This window comes from Dioscorea cayenensis, chromosome 14 (genome assembly GCF_009730915.1).
Source record: "Dioscorea cayenensis subsp. rotundata cultivar TDr96_F1 chromosome 14, TDr96_F1_v2_PseudoChromosome.rev07_lg8_w22 25.fasta, whole genome shotgun sequence".
Classification (NCBI taxonomy): Eukaryota; Viridiplantae; Streptophyta; class Magnoliopsida; order Dioscoreales; family Dioscoreaceae; genus Dioscorea; species Dioscorea cayenensis.
Genome location: NC_052484.1, coordinates 4,074 through 25,297, shown reverse-complemented (window position 1 = coordinate 25,297; position 21,224 = coordinate 4,074). Strand labels below are relative to the sequence as shown.

Sequence of the window (21,224 nt, the reverse complement as noted above, 5' to 3'; positions counted from 1 at the left end):
TGAATATTAATTATGTAGTTTATAGTTCTCAATTAGTTGAAAAATGATTTTATTGCTAAAGTTTGTTCTGAAAGCATGTTAATTGTGATTTTACAATTAATTGGGTTAGAAATTTAGTTGAGATCTAATAAATTTTTTTAGATGAAAAGTGCTGATTATAATCATACAGTTTGGTTATGAAAGCTATTTATATTCATTGAATATTTTATATTTATTAAATAATGAGATATATAACTAATTAAAGGGTTTTTTAGTTTTTATAGAGTATGTTTATGAATGCCATTTTTTTCATACCTTATGCTTAGGGTATTGAAAGATAAAAAGTTCCCATAAGATTTTTCAAACTAATATATCTTATGGATTTTAATGATTAAAATATTTTTATAGGTTTTTTAAAATAGTGCGCCAATTTCCAACTATAATAAAAGAAAGTGAGTATAAGTACAAGAGTCAAGATTATACTTAAGTCACGCAACATCAAAAAGTAGAAGGTATGTAAAAAACATTAAAGATGATAAGGTAATTTTATAGTAATAGAAGAAGAGGTGGTGTCTAGTAATCTACACTAGTTGTTTTTTTATTTTAATAAATTAATAATTTATCTATTTTTATTAAAAATAAAAATAAAAAATAAAATAAAATAAAAAAAGATGTGATATAATAATAGAGCTTATAAGAGATTAATTATTTGCACTTTGTCAATCCTAAATGCTAAATTAAATTATGTTCAAAATGAGAGAAGAGTTCCACAAACACCAAAAATTAATTAATTAATTAATTAACAATAAATGGAGGTTGTTATCTCAAAGTCATACAGTTCAAATCTCTACGCTTCCCAAATGTTTGCTCAAATTTAATTTAAAAAAAAAACTTTAAAAACTAATTTTCCCTCTTCCAAGCCAAAGCAAACAGCCTCATATTCAAATAAATATAATTAACTAAATGTTTAACAAATAAATACATTCATATATAATCACCCGCTCATTCTACGACGGGGACGGCCACCAGCAATTCCAAAGCATGGGCCACGAGGTCTAATTATTTACCTCATAATGAATTATAAAACACATAAATTAAAAAAATAAAAAACTTGCTTACCTGAAATTACAAATACAAAAAAAAAATTATACCTCTATAACCATTAAATAGTCTCAATAGAAGTCACTAAAAATAGTGAGTGAGTGGTGCAAGATCAAATCTCTTATGTTATAGTACTGTATAAATATAAGGCATATAAGGTAGAAATATTGTATAAGTATTGTTTCATCCACTGTTCACAGTGTCTTTTGAAAGGAGTTGTATTTTCTACCTTTTCAATGTTAAAAGATATGAGAGGTTTACTATTGTGGGGTTATTGTTATTGAGAAATCATCTTGGGTACATGTGACAGACTCTAATTGTTTCATGTGTTAATTAGCCCTTATAATAGATCTCCAGTTGAGCCACTATAACTGATGTATCATGCACATATTTATCCTTTGACATTTTTTGTGAGGCAGCACTTATCACTTTTGTAATAAAAAAAATAACGGGCCTCTGTAAATTCAATATCCCGTGATCACGTTACCAGTAAAAATTTATACTAACCAATTACAATAAAAATAAGGACGGGTGACAAGTGACAACTCACCCCGAAGTTATTAGTGTTTTGGGTTACAAATCACGATAAAGTGGATAAGTCTTATAATTATCACACTCAAAAGAATTTATCCAGGAATAAATTAGATTAATTTTTGAAAACAAAGACCGGTCAGAGTCTTGTAAAAATCTCCTCTAGTACCACAAGCCGATCAAAGTTGGGATTTTTGAATCATACTAATAAACCAAAAAAGGGCCAAAAAGAGGACACCTACTTCTCCGTATCTTTCTTTCTTCGATTTTCCCGAGAGATCGAACACTTGTCTTCAAATCTCAATCCAATCCCAAACCCCTCGCTCAGTCTCTACTCGATGGAGGTGAAGGACCCGGGCTCAGTAGACGAAGGAGACGAAGCTATTGCCGTCGCCGACACCGGCGAGCACAGCCCCGTTCTCCGTCGAGAGCCTTCCTTCTCTCGGTGGTGTGATGAGGAGGGGATCGTCCGCTCATTGCCAGGGTCTCGCAGGAATAGCACCGCCGATGAATCTGAGGATTTTGAACTCCCGCTGTTACGGGGAGACGCTGCCGGTTCAGAAACAGGCGTCGGTGAGTCTGAGGGGCAGAGATTGGGTGGCTTTCATCAGCTCAAAGTGGATGCTGCGTTTGATGTCGAGAATGGAATGGTTGAGAAGCTGGAAGCGCTGAAGCAATCGGCGAGGAGTTCGGTTTCTGTGGCTAATGTGATCAAGATCTTGTTTTTTATACTGGTTTGGTACACCTTCAGCACTTGCTTGACACTGTGAGTATGCTTGGATCTAGCTTGCTTTTGATAGGGAATTACTTTCTTAAATAAATGTTTTATTTTTAGATGTTTATGATTTTAGGTATAATAAGATATTGTTGGGGCATCACATGGGAAATTTTCCAGCTCCGTTGTTGATGAATACTATCCACTTTACAATGCAAGCTGCTCTGTCAAATATTATTATTTGGTTTCAGTCGAAGGGGTCAGATAGCAGCAAGGTGATGTCTTGGAGGGATTACTTCATTGTAGGTAGTTGCATTTTCTATAACCTATCCTTTCTTTTTATATGTATTTTTTTTTCATCACAATGAAATAGGATGCGATTTATTCGTGGTAGACTTTGATTTTCATTGTGATTATAGTTATTTGTATGTTTTAGATGATAAATTAATAGTCCCCAAGATAATTCGTTGCATATGTATATGACTATGACCTAATAACTTGATATGCTTTCTACAGAACAAAAATATGAAGCATCCTATAGAACGAATTGAAAAAGACAGGGCCTCGCATGGGCTGTGTTACTTTACTTCAATATGCTAGTTATATTACAATAGAAAATCTAAGGTTCTGTTTCTAAAGAACCTTCTCCATTTTCTAGATATAGCTAAGTCATATGTTGTCATCGCCATATTTGCAATGTATTAGTGTATTGTTGTTCTTATCCACAATGACTTGGAAACTATTAATCTTTCCTGATAAGGGTCTTCTTATCATTTGGTTCAAAATTCTCTACCCTAATTATGAAAACTGCTTTAGCAATCCTTTCCTAAACTGAGATGGATGCATGGGGTTAACTTGAAACCTGAAGTTCTGAAAGGTTTCATAATGAGCATAAGACATTCCCAAGGACTTCCCTCTTCTCTTTGTGATCTCCATCACTATTTTTCTTATACTGTAGATTGAGCTTCTTATATCTTATGGTCAGCTGTCTATCCTCACTTTTGCAGACGCTAGCTTCTTTAAGAGGAGGTTCTGTGTATTTTGTGGAAATCCCAGATATCACTTGCCTGATGGGAATTTAAACCATTATCCAACTGATTTCATCATCGTTTTGATTAGATTTGTTTTCCTAGGACCAGTTGCTTCTTAGTTGTTCGTGGTTGTTAGGTGTGGGTGATCTTCACTGGAGTATCATTTGATTAACTAGTGATGATTTATATGCTAGTTGTTAATTTTGAATGACTACCATGGTTTTCTGCAAGTTCTCCTAACCCATTTCACTGGTGTTATGGTTCTCCCTTATTGCATTGGGCTATATCCTCTTCAGTCTTCTATCGTTTCTTTCCTCAGGAACCATCTCTTATATTCTCCAATATGATTAATAACAAAAAGTAAAGCGCACGCACACACAAGAAAAGGAAAAAAAAGGGGAAAAAAGGGGAAAAGGAAAAGCAATAAAAAAATCATCCAATATTCTGTGATAGATAATAAATTGAGTTTAATAGGATCACCCTATCTTCTAGAGCTACGGACTTCAAGGAACCTTTTAAGTTCTTAATTATTCCTTGTCAATCGTATTTTGGTAATTTGACTTTCTTGATTTGGTATTCCTTAGTATTTTAAAGGATGTTACTCAATCTTGTAGCTCCTGATAGTTCCGCATTTTGGCATCTAAATTTCATTCTTAGTTTTGTTTGTAAATTCAGTTATGGTGCTTTTGCTGAATTAATCTTTAACATAGACATTTCTTCAAACAAGTAAAGGATCTAATATCTTTTAAAAAAGTAGTGGAGAACAAATTCAAAATATAGGATTGCATCTAATTGAGTTTGAAAAACTTGTGTCATTGACACAAATTCGAGATCTTCATGTTGTCCCTGTCTTGATCATCAAGCTCTGGTACGGTGTTTAGATAACCCTAAGAACATCACCTTAGACCTAAATACTGCAACTTCAATAAAGGTACAGTACATATGTTCCACCCTGAATATATTCAAACACTACTTGATATCACAAATAGACTACGTGGGACCAAGTTTACTCATGTACAAGCATAACTGACGAGGCAGCCATGCTTTACTTAGTCGATTGCAGTCCACCCTCATGCACTGATATCTCAGTATCAAAATAAGGAATTAGATTCCCAGCAAAAATTGTTGTAAGAGATTGAACTAATGTTTTGATTATCTTATAGAAGAAAGGTTGAAAGAAACAAAACATAATGAATAATCATCTTCTTTTGTTGGCATAGCTAAATGAAAAATTTTGAAGTATTTAATATAATCTTGCAAATGAGTTCATTTTCAATTATGTGCTATTGGGAAAGGGTAATTTGATAAAGCGTTAATCTTGGTATACGCTTTCTCCATGTCTGCGGAGCCTTTCGTGGTATGCCAAGTTTAAATTGTCGGTGTTGAGAACCAACTTTTTGGGTCCTATCTTATCGTTGATGATCAAAGCCTGTATAGTTTTTTTTTAATTCCTATTTTACTTTTGTTTTACTGCCTAATCATATTGATGGGCTTTTTTGTTATGCAGTTGTACCAACTTCTCTTGCAACTGCATTGGATATCAACCTGAGCAATGCTTCACTTGTTTCGATATCTGTAACATTTGCTACAATGGTTTGTTTCTTTTTCTCATATTTTCAATTTTTTACTTTCACTTCCAGCAAGATATATTTTTTCTGAACCTAGATGTCATGATTTTTCTTTTTTACTCTTCTTCTTTATGCAGTGTAAATCTGCAGGGCCAATATTTCTTCTTCTGTTTGCTTTTGCTTTTAGGTGAGCATCATTTGAAGTACTATACGACAATGTTACTACACTCGTGAGCTGTGACTGTGTAAATTTTCTGTTGTTAATCCTGGAAATTTGATTCTAGACTTTACTGTAATGATTTTCCTTGCCACATAACCACATAATCAACAAGCTGGTATATGAGTACATTCAGGGCAGGCCAGGCTCCACAATACAATTGATGATAGGTCCAAGCATTTGATTTGTTGCTGTCTCCTTCCAAACCTTTATTTGCAATTCTTGATTGATTGTCTGAGACATAATTCCTGAGGCATTTTAAAGATGAAACTTTTTATTTTTAGTTACAAGTTGTCAATTACTATTCGATCATACTAGTTACTTTTTTTTTTATTTTTTTTTATTATGCATCTTTTACAATTTATGTACTTACTATACTCACTGATTACAGGTACTAAAAATAATATGACAATATTATCTTTGCATTTCTAGTAAGACTGTAATACCATGCCTACTTAGCAAGTGAAATGTTAGATTTGTGCTGATATTATTTGTCCTAGGTTTAGGTTTCAGTATTCTTTTTTTGTTTTATGCGGTGGAATTTTGCTTTATTTCACTTTACAAATGTTTCCTCTGGTGGCATGGATGTATGCTTGATTATGCCTCTGATATTTGAAATTCAATGTTTACATTCAGCATTTTTTTTTTTGGTCCTTTATGGGACAGCTTGTGACAGTCTCTTACTTTTCAAGGTTGGAGAGTCCCAGTTTTAAGCTTTTTGGCATAATGTTGGTGATCTCCTCTGGCGTTTTATTAACAGGTACTATTATCACTAGGTCTAATTTTTTGCCATTTGTGTTGATACTTAAAATTACCAAGTTTCCTAACAATGTCTACGTTAACTTCAAAATCTATTTTGTGTATATCTAATTGTAAAAGTTCAGTTTCTGATTATGTTTTGCCCCTATGCATTCTCAGTAAGGCAGTTCATTTGTCCTTCCCTTACAAGTCTCTCTACTCTTCATATTAATTGACCAAAAACATATTTGTTTCAGTTTCTAAGGAGACAGAGTTTGAGTTTTGGGGATTTGTGTTTGTTATGCTTGCTGCTGTTATGTCTGGTTTCCGTTGGTGCATGACTCAGATTCTTTTGCAGGTACAGCCATCACTTTCTTGTTTATATTATGCCATACCTGCTTCAGTTTTTTATATCAATTGAAAAATACCTGTTTAAAGATATGCGCAATTATCTAGCTATTCAATCTTTTTATGTAACATGTGCTGACTTTGGCTTCTTTTTAATTTCCTGTGTATGTGGCATCTGCACTTGACATGAAGAAAGAATCTTATGGTAAGCTGTCTACTGTGTCTTCTGAATGGTCTAACTTAGAACTTTAAGTTGGAGGTTTTACGTAGTTTGTGGAAATTCTGCTTACTAACCTGCCTGATGTAATTTAATCTATTGCCCCACCCAGTTCTGCGTTTCTGATCATGCTTGTTTAACAAGTACATTTTGCTCTTTTTGCATCCTTCTATGGAATTGCATTGTCGTAGCAGATTTTGATTCTTGTGGAAGATTTAGTCTAGAAGTTCTAATTTTCTTACTATCATGTAGGCCTGAAGAATCCCATTAGACTGATGGGGAATGTTACCCCCTTGATGGCTGCTATGACTCTTGTCCTTTCTCTTATGGTGGAACCCTGGCATGATTTGAAGATCAGCCATTATTTTAATAGTTCATGGCATATAATTCAGAGTTCCCTACTAATGCTGCTAGGAGGAATGTTGGCATTCTTTATGGTAAGAATTTGTTCTAAAATTGACTTTTGAATGTTAATCTTGTCGTTCTTTATGTCAAAAATATGTGGCTTAATTCCATCAATTAATTTTGCCATCTTATTATCATGGTTTCCTCTAGATCTGTGTATCCTACAATGCTTGTATTGATTATTGATGTTGGTACTATGTGCTTGAATTAATGCAGCTAAATAGGTTCATCCCATTGCAGGTCTTAACTGAGTATATGCTGGTTTCAATGACCAGTTCAGTAACCGTGACGATAGCTGGTGTTGTCAAGGAGGCTGTAACAATTTTGGTATGGTTTGGCATATCTTCTCATGCTTCTCTTTCTCAGATATATTAATTTCCTTTGCATTGTATTGTCCTGTCTTAAGACAGTGAACATGATATCAATAATTTTGGTAGAAGAGGTTCATCATCCTCCATCTTATCATTGTTCTTTGTTTTGTGAGGAAAATTTTTAATTTTGTTGAGTATCACACATGTTTTGTCAGGTTGCAGTGTTATACTTCCATGATAAATTTACCTGGCTGAAAGGACTTGGGCTTCTGATTATAATGGTTGGTGTCAGTTTGTTCAACTGGTACAAGTAAGTTGACTGGGTTCTCTAGCTACTTCGAAATGTGCCATCTGAAAGCTTGGATTAATTCTTGTGCTTTATTTTGATTTGGTGGAAAATTGAAGCTCTTATCTCGTCTTTTGGCATCTATTTTGTTGCTTGAAAGCATGACCCATTGCTAACTTCTTGAGTTGGTCAAAGTTGTTCCTATTCCAAGTCAGTTAATTTCACATGTTCCATTTCTGCAAGCATATTGTAGTAGCCTTTCAAGTTTCAACCTAATCTAATCTTGCCAATCTATGAATTCTTTTTGACTTAGGATATGATCGTATTTGGTGCATTGAAGAAATTTAACCTTGGTCTGGAATGCCTACATAAGTTGACTATTTTCTACTTAGTTTAGTAGTTTTAGATGCAATAGGTGACTGGCCTCATCTTCTTCAAGATAATTGTTTTATGATTCTGTAAATTACATGATTGAATCAGAGAACTAGGTACATGGAGTGGTGATAATTTTAGGGAAATACACATTAAAAGTTTTGGGTAACGTAGATGCACCTTTCTGATTCACATCTATTTTTTGAATCTATATATCTGTATGGTTTTCCTATGTACTGTATCTTCGTATTTCTTTATGGTTTTCCTTTTGTTTAGTTTTATTTATTTGTAGTTTTTAAAAGTAAACAGTAGATCAAAGCCAAATTGCCAAAAGTTTTGTATGATGCTGCTTTATAATTAAAATGCTCCCGTCTTGTTTTGAACTTAATGAGTAAAATTTGAGCCAGACGGCCAAACTTGCTGATATACTAGTTGTTATTAGTAGAATATATTTTTATATAGTTATAATAACATGATGAATATTATTCTAATTTAATTCAATTTATTTTTATTTAGCAGTTTGAGTCTTGGAATTCATGGAAGGGAAGTTCTTTATCCAGCTTTGTTAAGCTTTCTTTTGTTCATTTCTCTTTGGGGTTTTTATTTTAAGCAATTTGCTTTCGTGGAATGATCTTATGATAAAGTCATGCATGAAAGCTAAGGTCCATAGTTTGGGTTCTTTTGGGCCAATGGGCCAAATCAAATATTTTTTGGTGATACATACATCCTAACTCCTCTCTACTTTTTCTCTCTTTCCTTTAGTCCCTCTCACTCGTAACATCTCTCGATCAATCCCTCTACTTTGAAAAATATGCCTATTTGCTGAGAAACGTTTCTCTAGTCTCTCCTTGAAAAATCGACCACCCTCAGTCCTTTTATTTGGTCTATTTTCAAAATGAGAGGACTATGAGAGCATTTCTCCAAGTGACATATTTTCAAAAGTAGAGGATTAATGAGACATTCTAAGTAAAGCTAAAAGGGTAAGAGAGAGAAGTAGAGTGACTAATTTGAGTATATATATATATATTATTGACTTAGTGATTTCTTAACTGGCTGTAAGTCTATCACATGGTATTCTGAACATAGCTATCTTTAGAGTTGGGTTTCTTTGTTTTTGATTTAACTATTTTACGATATCCAGATATCTGAAACTAAAAAGATCTCATCCAAGTGAAGCTGCAGAAAGAAGTTCTACAGTTTCCAATTCACCTGGGAAGTATGTTATCCTTGACGAGTTGGATCTTGTAGATGATAGATAATATTTGGCATCTCATACTACTTTCCCAAAGCATCAAGGTAATTTTAAGGCAAGTTGGTTCATTTTTGGCTGTCAATAGTTCCATTCTATGAGAGGAATATATCTCTTTCGAACAATTCATACAATCACTCACCTTTTGTGATCATCAGTGACTAATTTCACATTTATTTCATTTCCTCCAACTGCTGAACTGATGGAGTTAAATGTCCAATTACTACAGGGAATTCCATGACGCCCTTAATATTACTCAAATTATCACAGGTTGTGTCTTATCTTATGCTATACAGTATCCACAGATTGTTTTTTAACTCTGGTGGGAATGTCTTGACCTTAAAAATTCTCTGATTGTCCTGAAGGATATACTGCAGGTTAAGCTCTAGATTGCTATATGATCTCCCACTTCGTGTCTTCATTTATTGGACCGATCGTTCTGTTCATTTGGGTGATTGCAATGAGTGCCAAGAACAAGGTAATCCAGTTATTTAGCGTCCAATAGCACCTATGAATATAAAGTTATGTTTTCAGCTTTCATGTATACTTATTTGAGTATTGATCTCTTGGCTTTCTATTGATTCATTATTTCTGAAATTCATTTCCCATAATGCCCTACTCAAGCATACCAAATGTATAGGCGTGGTATCGTATTATTTGTTTGTGTTCTTATTTCTGTATCTGTTGCTTCTCTAGTTCACTTTGTTGGACAAGGGTAATATGGACATCTTACATCTGTCATTGCAAGCCTATCTTACGCATGAATATAGTCACTGAAGGACACTTCAATTTTGATAAATGAGTTTTGAAAATACTATAGTTTTAGTACGAGGTAAAGAAAGAAAATTCATGTTAAAATTGTTAAAGCTTTTTTATTATATAAGGCCAATATTGATTTTTACATATTTATTTATATGATGTATTTGAGTTATAGGTGTCATTGTAGGGATTAATTTATAACCTTTTAAAATAAACTTGCTGAATAAAAAAAAAATAAAGTTGTTGCTGTTGGGAAAATCTCAAAAATGAAGTAAAACTTTTAAAAATATGATTATCAGAAGAAATTTCTGTAATACTGGCACTGCCCAGTGATGCACAATTAAATAAATCCCACGAAAATAAGCAAATGAAAATTTTTCTGTAGAACAGAAAACCCAAGAGTAACTTGTTTTTATACCCTCACAAAAATATGAAATTGTATGTGTATCTCTGGGGTAAATTTTTTATGAGGTGATTTAATTTTGGTTCATTTTTATTTTGATCACCGAACTTCAATTCGATCAATTTCGTCTCTCAACTTAATTTGATTTCATTAGGTAGTAAATTAAAAAATTTTGATCTCCAAATGAATGATGTGCTCTTTTTGGATAACATGAACATCTCCAATGGACTTAATAATGTGTCATAATAAGTACTGGCTTAAATTTTCATACAGTCATGTAATCAATTGGGGGTTGAAATTTTAGATTTATTGTCCGGTGAAATCAAATTAAAATTGAGTGACCAAATTAATGTATATTGTAATTCATTGATCAAAATAAAAATGAGTCAAAGTTTAGTGACTTAATAAAAAATTTACCATATATTTCTATAAAGAAAAATTTTCACATCTACATTCAAGACTAGGAACAAACAAACAAAAATCACAGTGTTTAGTTTATTATGTGTTTGATTTGTCGAAACTTTCAAAATGCCATCATTTCTTAACTCCGAAAATCACTCCTTTGAGTTTCTACAAGCATCTAATGATCTTGTAGGTGATCTTGAGTGGAAAAAAACAGGAGGCTATTGATACGCAAAGCATTAATATTCTGTCACCATCCTAGACTTTTATGACTATTTCATTGGTTATATTGTTGTCTCTAAATAAACACGTTCTTAATACAATTGATAAAAAGCGCCTTGTAAACTTCAAACATATGATAAAAGTCATCCACTATGCTTCCATCCTCTGCCACTGTTATCAAACAATGCTAGATATTCCAACCAACAATGATTTACTTGTGGAAAACCGAAGAAAGAGAGAAAGAATGCGCAAAGAGTTTGTTTCAAAATTCCAAGCTTGGATTCCATTTTCTCTAGCTATTAATGATGTTATATTTTATATAAAAAAAAAAACACATGTAACTCAAGGAAAGTGGCCTATTGCTCCACCATAAAAAATCATGTCATTTAGAACAATGAGGTCAACAAAGTCTTTAGAAAATAAGTAACATGTTCGAGTTTCATCGACAATGTTTAAAATTCAAACATTTGTTGGCGTAACATTGGTAGTGCATGGTTGCAGTTTTAAAATTTTAACATATTATATGATATGTCAACATTTATTGCAAGATATGAAGCTCGTGTTATGAATTAGCTTCAAATTAAATAACTCCAATATATAGATTTTTTACCATGAAAGTTGCATTCTTATTAGTTATTAGTGATGTATTTTATTATATATCTTTTATTAGGCCGTAAATCTGCTCTCACAATCAAAAATTTTATTTTTATATCATCGTGGTTGATCTGTTTTGAACTCCGGAAGATAAAAGTCTTCCCAAATTATATATATCAATTGTAGAATTAATTTAATATTAATAAAGTTTTTCATAAAGAAAAGCCGGTCCTATTTTATAAAAAGGGTAAAATTAACAGATTCGTATCTAAATGGCAGGCCGCCCATAAACTAAGAAAATTATCCCACGTGTTTGCAACCATGCCTTTTCCTCTTTATCAAGATTCTCCAAACTACAATAGGCCAAACAAAAACTACACCAATAAAAGTGTGCGTATAAAGCATTGTTAAATAATCGGATAAATCAGATTTAAACAATAAAAGAAGAAAATTACAAGACAAATGCAAACAAGAGACCCACGAGAGAACATAACAAATAAAATACACGGAAAAATTGCATGCCATGGCCGAGAAAAACATGGCTATTGAGTATTGACTCCTCTTCAATGATTTTTTTTTTTTAAATTTTTTTTAACAAGTCATTTGACATAAATTTTAAATATTGTGATCTTTTGTATTAGAGTTAATCACACTTCTTCTTATTCTGATATTTTGCAGTACCTCTTTCAACGAATTACATTGAACCAATAAAATATGCATACAACATATTCTATTTAAAATTTTCATAATTCTACAAAAATCATCTGAAATCCTCTTGGCTAGTACAAGCTACCCTTTGATATAAATCAAGTCTTGCATGCATAGTGAGATTTAAGATATATTTATATATATATTCCCCCAAATGTGATAAGCTCATGTTAATTAACGAGTGTGCGTACCGGTTAAGAATTAAGTGCAAAATTTAGGTAGTAAATTCAAAATTTATAATTAAAGATTTATTATTACTATTTTTTTTTATTTTTTGTTTTTTTTTTCTTAGAAAGGCGACAAGCGCCGGAACCCAGGGACGAATACGTGGAGGAGCATCGTTGTTGTACCCAGTCCAAATTTGGACCTAGGATTTTCTCTTATTTTTTTGTGAATGCATTAGGGTAAAATGGTCATTTTGCATTAATAGATTTTTCTTTGGATTGCACTGAGTTGATTATGTGCGAAAAATTACGCCATAAATAGGGGGCAATTCGGTCATTTTGGATTTTGTTTCCATTCTTGTGTTAGAGGGGCAATAGAGTAATTTAGAAAAGAATAAAAAAACATTGTAGCAACCCATTCATCGTAGTTAAACTAGCTCGTTCACTGTAGTTTTTGCGACCCAACACTATTGATTACGTCGACACTGTAGCACTACGATCATGCGTGACCCGATCTTTGATTGAAGTGTCTTTGTAGCAACCCGACAACTGTAGCAACCCGAGAATTAATATCCAAATTCTTCTCTTCCTTCTTCTTTCCTTCTCCTTCTTTGCTTCTCCATGCCGGCCGAACCCTTATCCCTAACTATTTCCGGCGACCAATTCCGGTGAACCAACACCAAAAATTTACTCCCCACATCCTCTTGAGTAAGGTAAGAGCCTTTATCCGAGTTTTTTTAGTATGTATTTCTTCCGTATTTTTCATTGTATTCATTATTTATAAACCTAGACCAAAACCCTAGATTTTTTTCATGATTTGTGGAAGTTTTTGGGCTTAAAATGAAACCCTTGATGTTGTCAATTGTTATTCATGAGAATTGTGTCAAAAATTTCATCGTTTGATGTTGTAAAATGAGAGAAAACCATTTGTAAGGTTCGGGTTTTCTCTGTAGCATTCCCGATATTCTTGTAGCATCGGAAAACTTTGGCCTTTTATTGTATTTCTTTGATCCAAATTGAAGCTTTTCCATTCATTGAACTTATTGGAACTAGGTTTACTTCATTACGAGGTCGTTTGGGTCCAAAAATGACAATGTTTTTGCCCTAAAACCCTAAGGTTTCAGTATTAGACATGTATAAATGCATTTGCATGCATTTTCTTTTAGCGATCATTCTTGTGTTCATTAGTATTTGGATTCCCACGCTTGTATCTAGGTGGCGAAGCATCCTCCAAGGGAAGGAAACCGCTAATCGAGTGTCTGGCGTCTCCACGCGAGGCAACATGTTACGTGAGTGGGTTATGTTGAGTGCACAATTCTAATTGAGTATCGAAAATATTTTTATTTGTTTTTTTACGAAATGATTTCCATGGCTTTATCATGTTTTTCAAATCACGGCTATAGGAGAAAAGAAAGTGTAGATGACTACTAGAGACTATGGTTTATTTAAAATGACTTGTGGTTTACTCTCCGAAAAAAATCATGAGAAAGCTTGTTAATGTTGTACTTGCGTTAGTTGAGATTGAACTTGAGGATATACATGCTTGGTGGATGAATGGAAATTGCTTGATTATTACAACAAGTTCATGGAGCTTATGGGTTATAAGTAAAATTGATTATGTATGTTCAATGGATGATTTAATCTCCCTAATGATGCATAATTTACGAAGTTTTTGAGGCATGATGTGATAAACATGGTACATGGAACCTGATGAAGTCTTGAATGCTAAGGTATATGACTACACTAGTATATTGGAATTGGAATAACTTGTGGAACCTTATATATGATTTTTGGCTAGTCGGTGAGATTTATGCTAATATATTCTTTGTAATATCCGAGAACCATGGGTGACATAATTACACTTATGTAGTAGGATTCTCACAAATTGATGAGGTTTGTTCTTGTGAGCATAGTGTAGGGTGCTTAATTGTAGTTTGATCATATCGGGATATACATATGTATATATATATATATATATATATATCGGGTGGATGCCAATGATTATGATTATTATTCTAAATGGAATTTATTTAGAAGGTTGATGATGAATAGCTTGAGCTATATATGTGACAAGTGTTGAATTGCAAAGACTGAATATTCACGTGAATTTTTTTAATAATAGTTTGATTTAATACATCCTTAGAGGAGATAGTCAACTTGTGAGTATTTTTGACAATGAAATTATTATAGATGAAGTAAATATTAATGTTGAGGTAGTGGCACTATGATAAGGATCTAAGACATTGTTGAGTATAAGAGAGGCTCGAATAGTAAAGGCTTGTGAAAGTAAATACCTAATGATGTGTAAAGTAGGATTTAATCAATGTATATTGGTAGGTGTAAATATATGTGATGAGATGAACATATTTTTCATGACTTGTAAAAGTATTTAGAGGTTGTGATAGACTAGACCTTGGGGATTAATCTTGTATTTGGAGGAAAACTTAGTGAGTGAAGAAAGAAAGCTAGAATGATCCTAAGTAACTTGAGGTTTAACTAGAACAAAAGCTATGCTTGTTTTGATGCCTTTTTATTGTATTTCAAAACTTAATGTTTCTTTTTCTACACTGTTGGCATCAACTTTTTAGAAATGGTTTGTAAAACCTTTCACTTGTATAAAGCATGCTTTTTGATATTTATGGTTATGAAAAACAAAAGGGTTTTTATTTACGAATGGCATGTTCTTCTAGATTGTGGATATTATAATCGTTTAATATTGGTTTGGTTTTTATTGTCTAAAAGCAATGCTTGAGCTTAGCATATTATTGTGTTATTCTTGGCATTTGGACAGAAATGTTTTTTTAATGTATTGGCACATCGGGATTGGAATACTTTTTGAAAGTTTACATGCATTGCTATGCTTTGGCTTTGGATTTGTGGAAATAATGTTTATTCCGATATGTGAATGCTTGTCACGAATAAGGACCTTGTGACATGAGTGATTCAGATTGTATTATTGCTACTGACTATATGTTGGTTTTGGATGGTGACGGCGGGCTAAGGCCCGACTACTGCGATAGTGGGTCCCCAGCAGGGCCCGACCTTTAGAGGTGGCGTTGTGGACACAGGGTGTTGATTTGTCCGGATCGGGTGGGAGCGTAGAGCCACGATTGGATGATACAGTCGGGATCCCGGGGTCACCACTGCGGGACCCGGTGGGCCAGCGTCAAGGGTGCGAAGACCTTGGCGGCTCTCAACTTAGTCGTGGCCGGCTAAAGTTAGAGAGAGTGTTTTTTTAGAGCCATTGTTTATTTGATCGAGATGAAATTTCAATATTTGAGGAAAATTCTACTTTTTTTGCAATTGGTATATTCGAGTGTGATCTTTCACATAACATGTTTGATATCTTAATGCTTTTTCGAACATGTATCATGCGAGAATTGAGGATTTGTGATTATCGAGGATTTTTATTTATTTAGGTTGGTTCTTCTACTTATTTTTGGGAAATTATATCCAAGCATTTGTTTTATACATGTTGATGTTTTTGTCTATACTCGTGAGAATTTATGTTTTTGGTTTCTAAATACCAAGGTTTCATATCCTGTATTTTTCATTATGTTGCAAATGTGAGCGTTCCGGTTCATTTATGTTATTGTAGAATGTGTTTATTGGAATTTCCTCGATTTGTTTTTGATATTACATTAGATTTGTGCTAACCCATTCATCTGAGTGACTATGGTTACTCACCCCTCCTCTCTTCGGGTTTTTAGTGGTTTTGGTCGTCATAGCGGTGAAGTGCTTGGCAATTTGTATCCCGAGTCGGGGTTGTTTGTTTACTCTTAATCGAGGGTTGCATTGTATGAGTCGCGGTGGATCCACTAGTGTTATTAACTACGTAAATGTGATTTTGTATATCTTTTCGACTTTACTATTGATTTTTTTCGAGTGAAAGTTTTTGTTTTTTGGTACCTTTTATTATTGCGGTGTTGTTTAGCGAGGGAGTTTGTGAGCCTTGCGATGACTCGAGGTTGAGTGGTGTGTGTCCCTCCTCGGGATCGTCGCGGCGGTTGTCACGTGGCGGGCCCGCGGGTCGGGACGTGACAATCGTTCACCACAAAACCGTGTCCTCATTTTGCACGAGATAGGGATCGAACTTGAGGAGCCACGCTCAATACTCGAGGCGAACACAAAAAACCCGATGCCAATAGACCAAATGGTCGTTGGCTATTATTACTATTATAACTAAAATTTTTAAATCCCAATATTGCACTTTTTATAATATATAGCCAATGCTATAATAACTTGCCATATTCATGAGGCTGCAAATGTAAATGAGAAAAATATCATGGATATATATAAAAAAACTACATATATTCTTCGCCTTCTTAGCTACATCACCGATCCGGTTGATCTCTATGACTTCGTCTCCGCAGCCGCCATGATCCTCGGCCGAAACACCGCCGAGCACTCGGGCAACTCCCCCAGCCCAGCGAACAGTGAATCCTCATCCTCCTCTCCATCTCTCTCCATCTCCTCCGTCCAAAGCATCGCCACGCCACACCCAGCGATCGACCCATATAGCAACGTGTCATCCGATCCTTCCGTCGGAGACGCCGACGTGGACGGTGATCCGACGTCAGAGAACCACCGGAACTCTCCTTGATCCCCTCCAATCAGATCCACAGACCACCCTCCTTTCGGATCTACCTTCTTGGGCTCCGAATCCGCATCCGCATCCGCCGGAGCCGGATCCGAATCCGAAGCCGAAACCGAAACCTTCAGCTTCAGTGGCGGCTCGGCTCGGTAGTTACGATCGCTGGATAGTGGCCACGAGTGGTTGTGACCGGAGGAGTAGGTCACCACTAGCATGGTGGGGTCCACCCGACTCCTCTCCACCTGCTTCCTCGCAGTACATCCTTTCCAGCTACTACATCTATAATAATTCCTACATGCATCGCTGGCGTATGTTAGTGACATCTCATATCAAACTCATTAAAATGCGCCGGAGACCACGATAGTTAGGACGTACCTAGGGTAAGGAGATCCTTTGATCGGCTTCTGCCCGTACTTTCGCCAAGCCCACGTGTCAGTTGACGGCGCCGCCTCTCCTGCGACCGGCACCGTTACTACCCGCTTTTTCACCTCTCTCCGCCTTTTAAATTTAAATAAATAAATAAAAAGAAGTTTTTTTAAAAAAATTCAGTTTTAAATAAAAGCTTACCCTTTTTTGGGTGATGGGCCTTCATCATCCATGACTGAAGAAGCTGCTTTCTATTTCTTGAGCTGAAGAAGAGAAGCTTTGGTTTGAGTTTAGATGGCAAATATTAAAGTATTTAAAGGACTTAGAGAGCTTGATAGAGGGGCATGTCCACCTATTATTAGCTCAACTTGGGTTTGGATAGGTATATAAAAGTGGGCATGATATATATATATATATATATTTATTTATATTGTAGAGGAGGGACCAGACAAGAAGAGGAGGATAGATAGGGAGAAAATTAATTGAGAGTAATGTAATAATGCTTTATTTTAAGGATGATTGGTGGATTCCTTGTCAATGTTTTCCAAAGGCCTGCACTCTTGCTTTGTTTTTTGGTGGCCTGGTTAATTGGGTTGGTGTATATCATGCCTTTCTCTTTCTCTTGGCCTTTCACTCGTGTTTCTTTTATGTCTATGTTTGGCTCCATTTGTCCATGTGCTTTAAAGAGAGATCTTTTTTTAACTCTTTCAAAACTATAAATTAATTAAGTTAATTTTCTGGTTTCAGTCGTCATTACTCTCTTTTGTTTTTTGTTTTATGTTTTTTTTAATAAGATAACTAGAACAGAGGAACCGCCTGCCTCGACATGAGAGACACTATTTTTCAGAAAAATATAAAATTTTATGATTGTGCTTGAGTGATTAATGGGTCTAGTCACAAAACATGTGATTCTAATCCACCCAAAGTTCAAATCCTCCTTTGTGTATATGTATATATATATATATTTTCCATATTTTATCATTTTAATTTAAAAATTATTAGAATTTTAAAATTTTTATAAAAAATTAAAAATCTTATATAAAAATTTTAGTAATTTAAAAAAAATTATTCATGAGACTGTAGCAAATATATTATAACATATATACAAATATTTTTTTAAAGAATACAAATTTGAGATATATTTTCATTAGTTGTATTATTAAAAATCTCATATATTTGGTATGGGTTAATAACAAAAATTTAAATTATACTCTATATTTTTTAATATGTGTATTTAAATTTTTACAATATTAAATACATTATTTTTATTTAAAATAACTATTTTGTTATATTATTTATTTATTTATTTATTATATTTTATTTTTAGGCTTTATCCACTTCCACCATGGAGTCCAGATTCCGTTTCTGCTTGAACTTGACCCTTGTAAGGAGAGGACAAAGTTTGATCATCTTAAAGTACCCTAAATGCATAAATTAATATACTCTTTTGAAAATAGTGTAGTTATTAATCTAATCTTTACAAACTAGTAATTTAAATCCTGTCAAATTTGAGGCTACAGGTCAACCAGAAAAAAACACATAGTCAAGCAGATAGTAAAAGTGTACACTTCTAGTATGCTCCAAGAAGAAGAAAGGTTGAAAATAATAGACAACGTACAGATGAAATTAATATATTAATAAAAGGACACCCTAAAAAAAGAAAAAAAGACATTGTATGTTAAGTATTGCATCTGCTACAGTGAAGCGGTCGGATGTTCCAAGCCTCAGACTTACTTCTCTTGTTCTGTCGGCAATGAGTTCATGCTTAGTTCTTGATCATCTAGATCACATATTTTTTGAAATTCTTGCAGCTCCCTTAAGAAAGAATTACAAAAGATATATAGCATATATTAAAACAGATTTGATCACAGGTGAAAATGAACATATATATATATAGATATATAGATAGAAAGAGAGAGAAAGAATTAATGACCAGAAAAGAACAATGGTGTAATGACACAATATATAGTAAGGACATTGCTATGCAATCCAACTCCAAACCCCTATTGATCATGTAATCATGTTGCATTATCTTAATTGCCATGTCTCCCTCATTGGTGTAGAAGAATAACGGTGTCCAAAACTCATGTAGAGATATTACTATTAAAACCAAGAAATGTAGTTTTGGACTCACACTATATTATATATGTCAAATCATATATATAGTTCATTATAAAACCAGCTAGTCACCGTGAACCAAAGACCAAGTAGCTAGGAGCACACAAGATTTTTAGTTTTTATATAGATCTCACCTAGCTAGCTAGCTTCCATGCTAATGCAATAGATGGAGAGATCAGTGAAGGAAAAAAGAAAGAATTTGAGCTTCCATACTGTGCTTCTCCCTCAGCAACAACAAAAGCACTTGAGGAGGTGAATAGCAGGGCAATTCTCCTTTGGCATGGACGCAAGCGCACTGAAGCACATGATCCTTAATATTTAGCTAGACAAGCTAGCTACCATGCCAAAAGAGACGTGCCCTGTTATTCTCTTCTCCTCACGCAGACATCCAAATTGTATTCTCCTGTAGCCCTTGATTTTCAAGTTCTAATGACTCATGGTCACCTTCTGTACCTGCAACACATATTTATAGCATATGTGATCTGGATATGCTGCAGCATATGCCTTAAGAAGCCAGAACTATTCTTCAGGAGCTTCCTTTCTTTTCTACACTTTCTTTTTCTTGGTCTCACAAGATAATGGTCCATATTCTTCAACTTTGCATGGCCAAAGCCAATGACTTTTACCCCTCATTATCATATCAAACACTCAAAAAATCTTGCAGATTTAATGCTGGTATTCTTCCTTTAATGAATATGGATTAAGGAATAATGCCATCACCATAAGAGCACAGCACAAACGAACACACTTGAGGAATGTACCAGTGAATAGTTTCATCATTTTGAGAACACACTAGAAGCAGTGCTACAAATTAAGCCATGTAATATGTACGATAAGCACACGTAAGTTGATATGAAGTCACATGCATGCATGCTTAATAATATCTGGAAATATATATATATGAATAAAGAGAAAAAGGTGCAAAGGAATCATCTTTAAGTCGATATCATGGCAATACTGAAAGCGAGTTTTTCTCACCAGAGAAACTAAAGGAGGAGGATTGAAGAACATGCTTGCGAATGTTCCTCTTTAGATGTCTCTTGGACTGGATTGGAGATCACCAGTACAGTGCCTCTCATTGGCAGGCATGTGATGTGCACGTGAGAGAAAAAGAGCCATTCATGAGGTGAAGAGCCGAGGTCTGTGAAATTAACCTTTGTTAATTAGAAGTGCAAACGCGTAGACGCGCTCATGAAGTTTAGGTTTAAGGCATATGCTGGCAGGACGGGAACAAATATATGCCATTGCATGCATGGTGTCTAGCTAGCTTGTGTCACTTGCCAGTGGCTTTATATAACCATGGAAGTGAGATCTAGATAGCATGGCAAAACAGACGTAGTATTAGTTAATTCACTGCAAGAGAGTTGCAGGCAAGAGGGAAGAGGAGGAGGAGGAGGAGGAAGAGGATTAATAGTAGTGCTAAGGGTGCATTACTGGGTTATGTCTCCTCTGGCAGCCGGCTGCGCCGGCCTGGCAAACATGCACTGCATGAACATGCGTTCATGCATGGATTTCTCTCTGAAATATTCATTGTTGTATGCCTGCTGCCAAAGGAGATTTGCCCAGCAATGCATTTTAGCAGACACACCCATGCACATCTCTCTCTCTCTCTCTCTCACACACACACACACACACACATGCACACATAAAGTATGTTTAGGTTTATTAGTGCTTTTCTTCTTCATAGTTTTGATATTGCAGGGTTTATTTTTGGGTGAGCCCCCACATGCAATAATTGTTGGCATTTTGCTGATGTTTTCCAGGTGGACCAGAGAAAATTCCTCGTTTGTGATTATAATTGAATCAAATTAACAATTAACTTAGTA

General features: G+C 34.5%; 2 protein-coding genes across 6 annotated transcripts; one reads left to right on the top strand and one right to left on the bottom strand.

Annotated features, from left to right (window-relative positions):
• The first annotated feature begins 1,805 nt into the window (after positions 1 to 1,805).
• Positions 1,806 to 9,809, top strand: LOC120275997 (probable sugar phosphate/phosphate translocator At1g06470). 4 transcript variants are annotated; one of them, XR_005541189.1, is made up of 13 exons: positions 1,806 to 2,377; positions 2,463 to 2,632; positions 4,865 to 4,950; positions 5,063 to 5,112; positions 5,835 to 5,902; positions 6,138 to 6,238; positions 6,421 to 6,433; positions 6,698 to 6,882; positions 7,091 to 7,177; positions 7,377 to 7,471; positions 8,961 to 9,115; positions 9,298 to 9,338; positions 9,446 to 9,809. XR_005541189.1 is itself a non-coding variant. In XM_039282735.1 (12 exons), exons 1-11 carry the CDS (start codon positions 1,950 to 1,952, stop codon positions 9,076 to 9,078), a joined length of 1,401 nt encoding a protein of 466 aa, XP_039138669.1. In that variant the 5' UTR covers positions 1,806 to 1,949; the 3' UTR covers positions 9,079 to 9,115; positions 9,298 to 9,809. The 4 variants fall into 4 exon arrangements, 2 of the variants coding, with proteins under 2 accessions (XP_039138669.1, XP_039138670.1); XR_005541188.1 differs by having other exon boundaries at positions 9,434 to 9,809; XM_039282735.1 differs by having other exon boundaries at positions 9,298 to 9,809.
• A 6,713-nt stretch (positions 9,810 to 16,522) lies between these two features.
• LOC120276277 (probable WRKY transcription factor 65) lies at positions 16,523 to 17,643 on the bottom strand. Of its 2 annotated transcripts, none has more exons than XM_039283002.1 (3): positions 17,482 to 17,643; positions 17,290 to 17,412; positions 16,523 to 17,205 (listed from the first exon to the last, which is right to left on the bottom strand). In XM_039283002.1, the coding sequence occupies exons 1-3, from the start codon at positions 17,511 to 17,513 to the stop codon at positions 16,674 to 16,676; spliced, it is 687 nt and encodes a 228-aa protein (XP_039138936.1). In that variant the 5' UTR covers positions 17,514 to 17,643; the 3' UTR covers positions 16,523 to 16,673. The 2 variants fall into 2 exon arrangements, with proteins under 2 accessions (XP_039138936.1, XP_039138937.1); XM_039283003.1 differs by having other exon boundaries at positions 17,290 to 17,368.
• Positions 17,644 to 21,224: the final 3,581 nt, after the last annotated feature.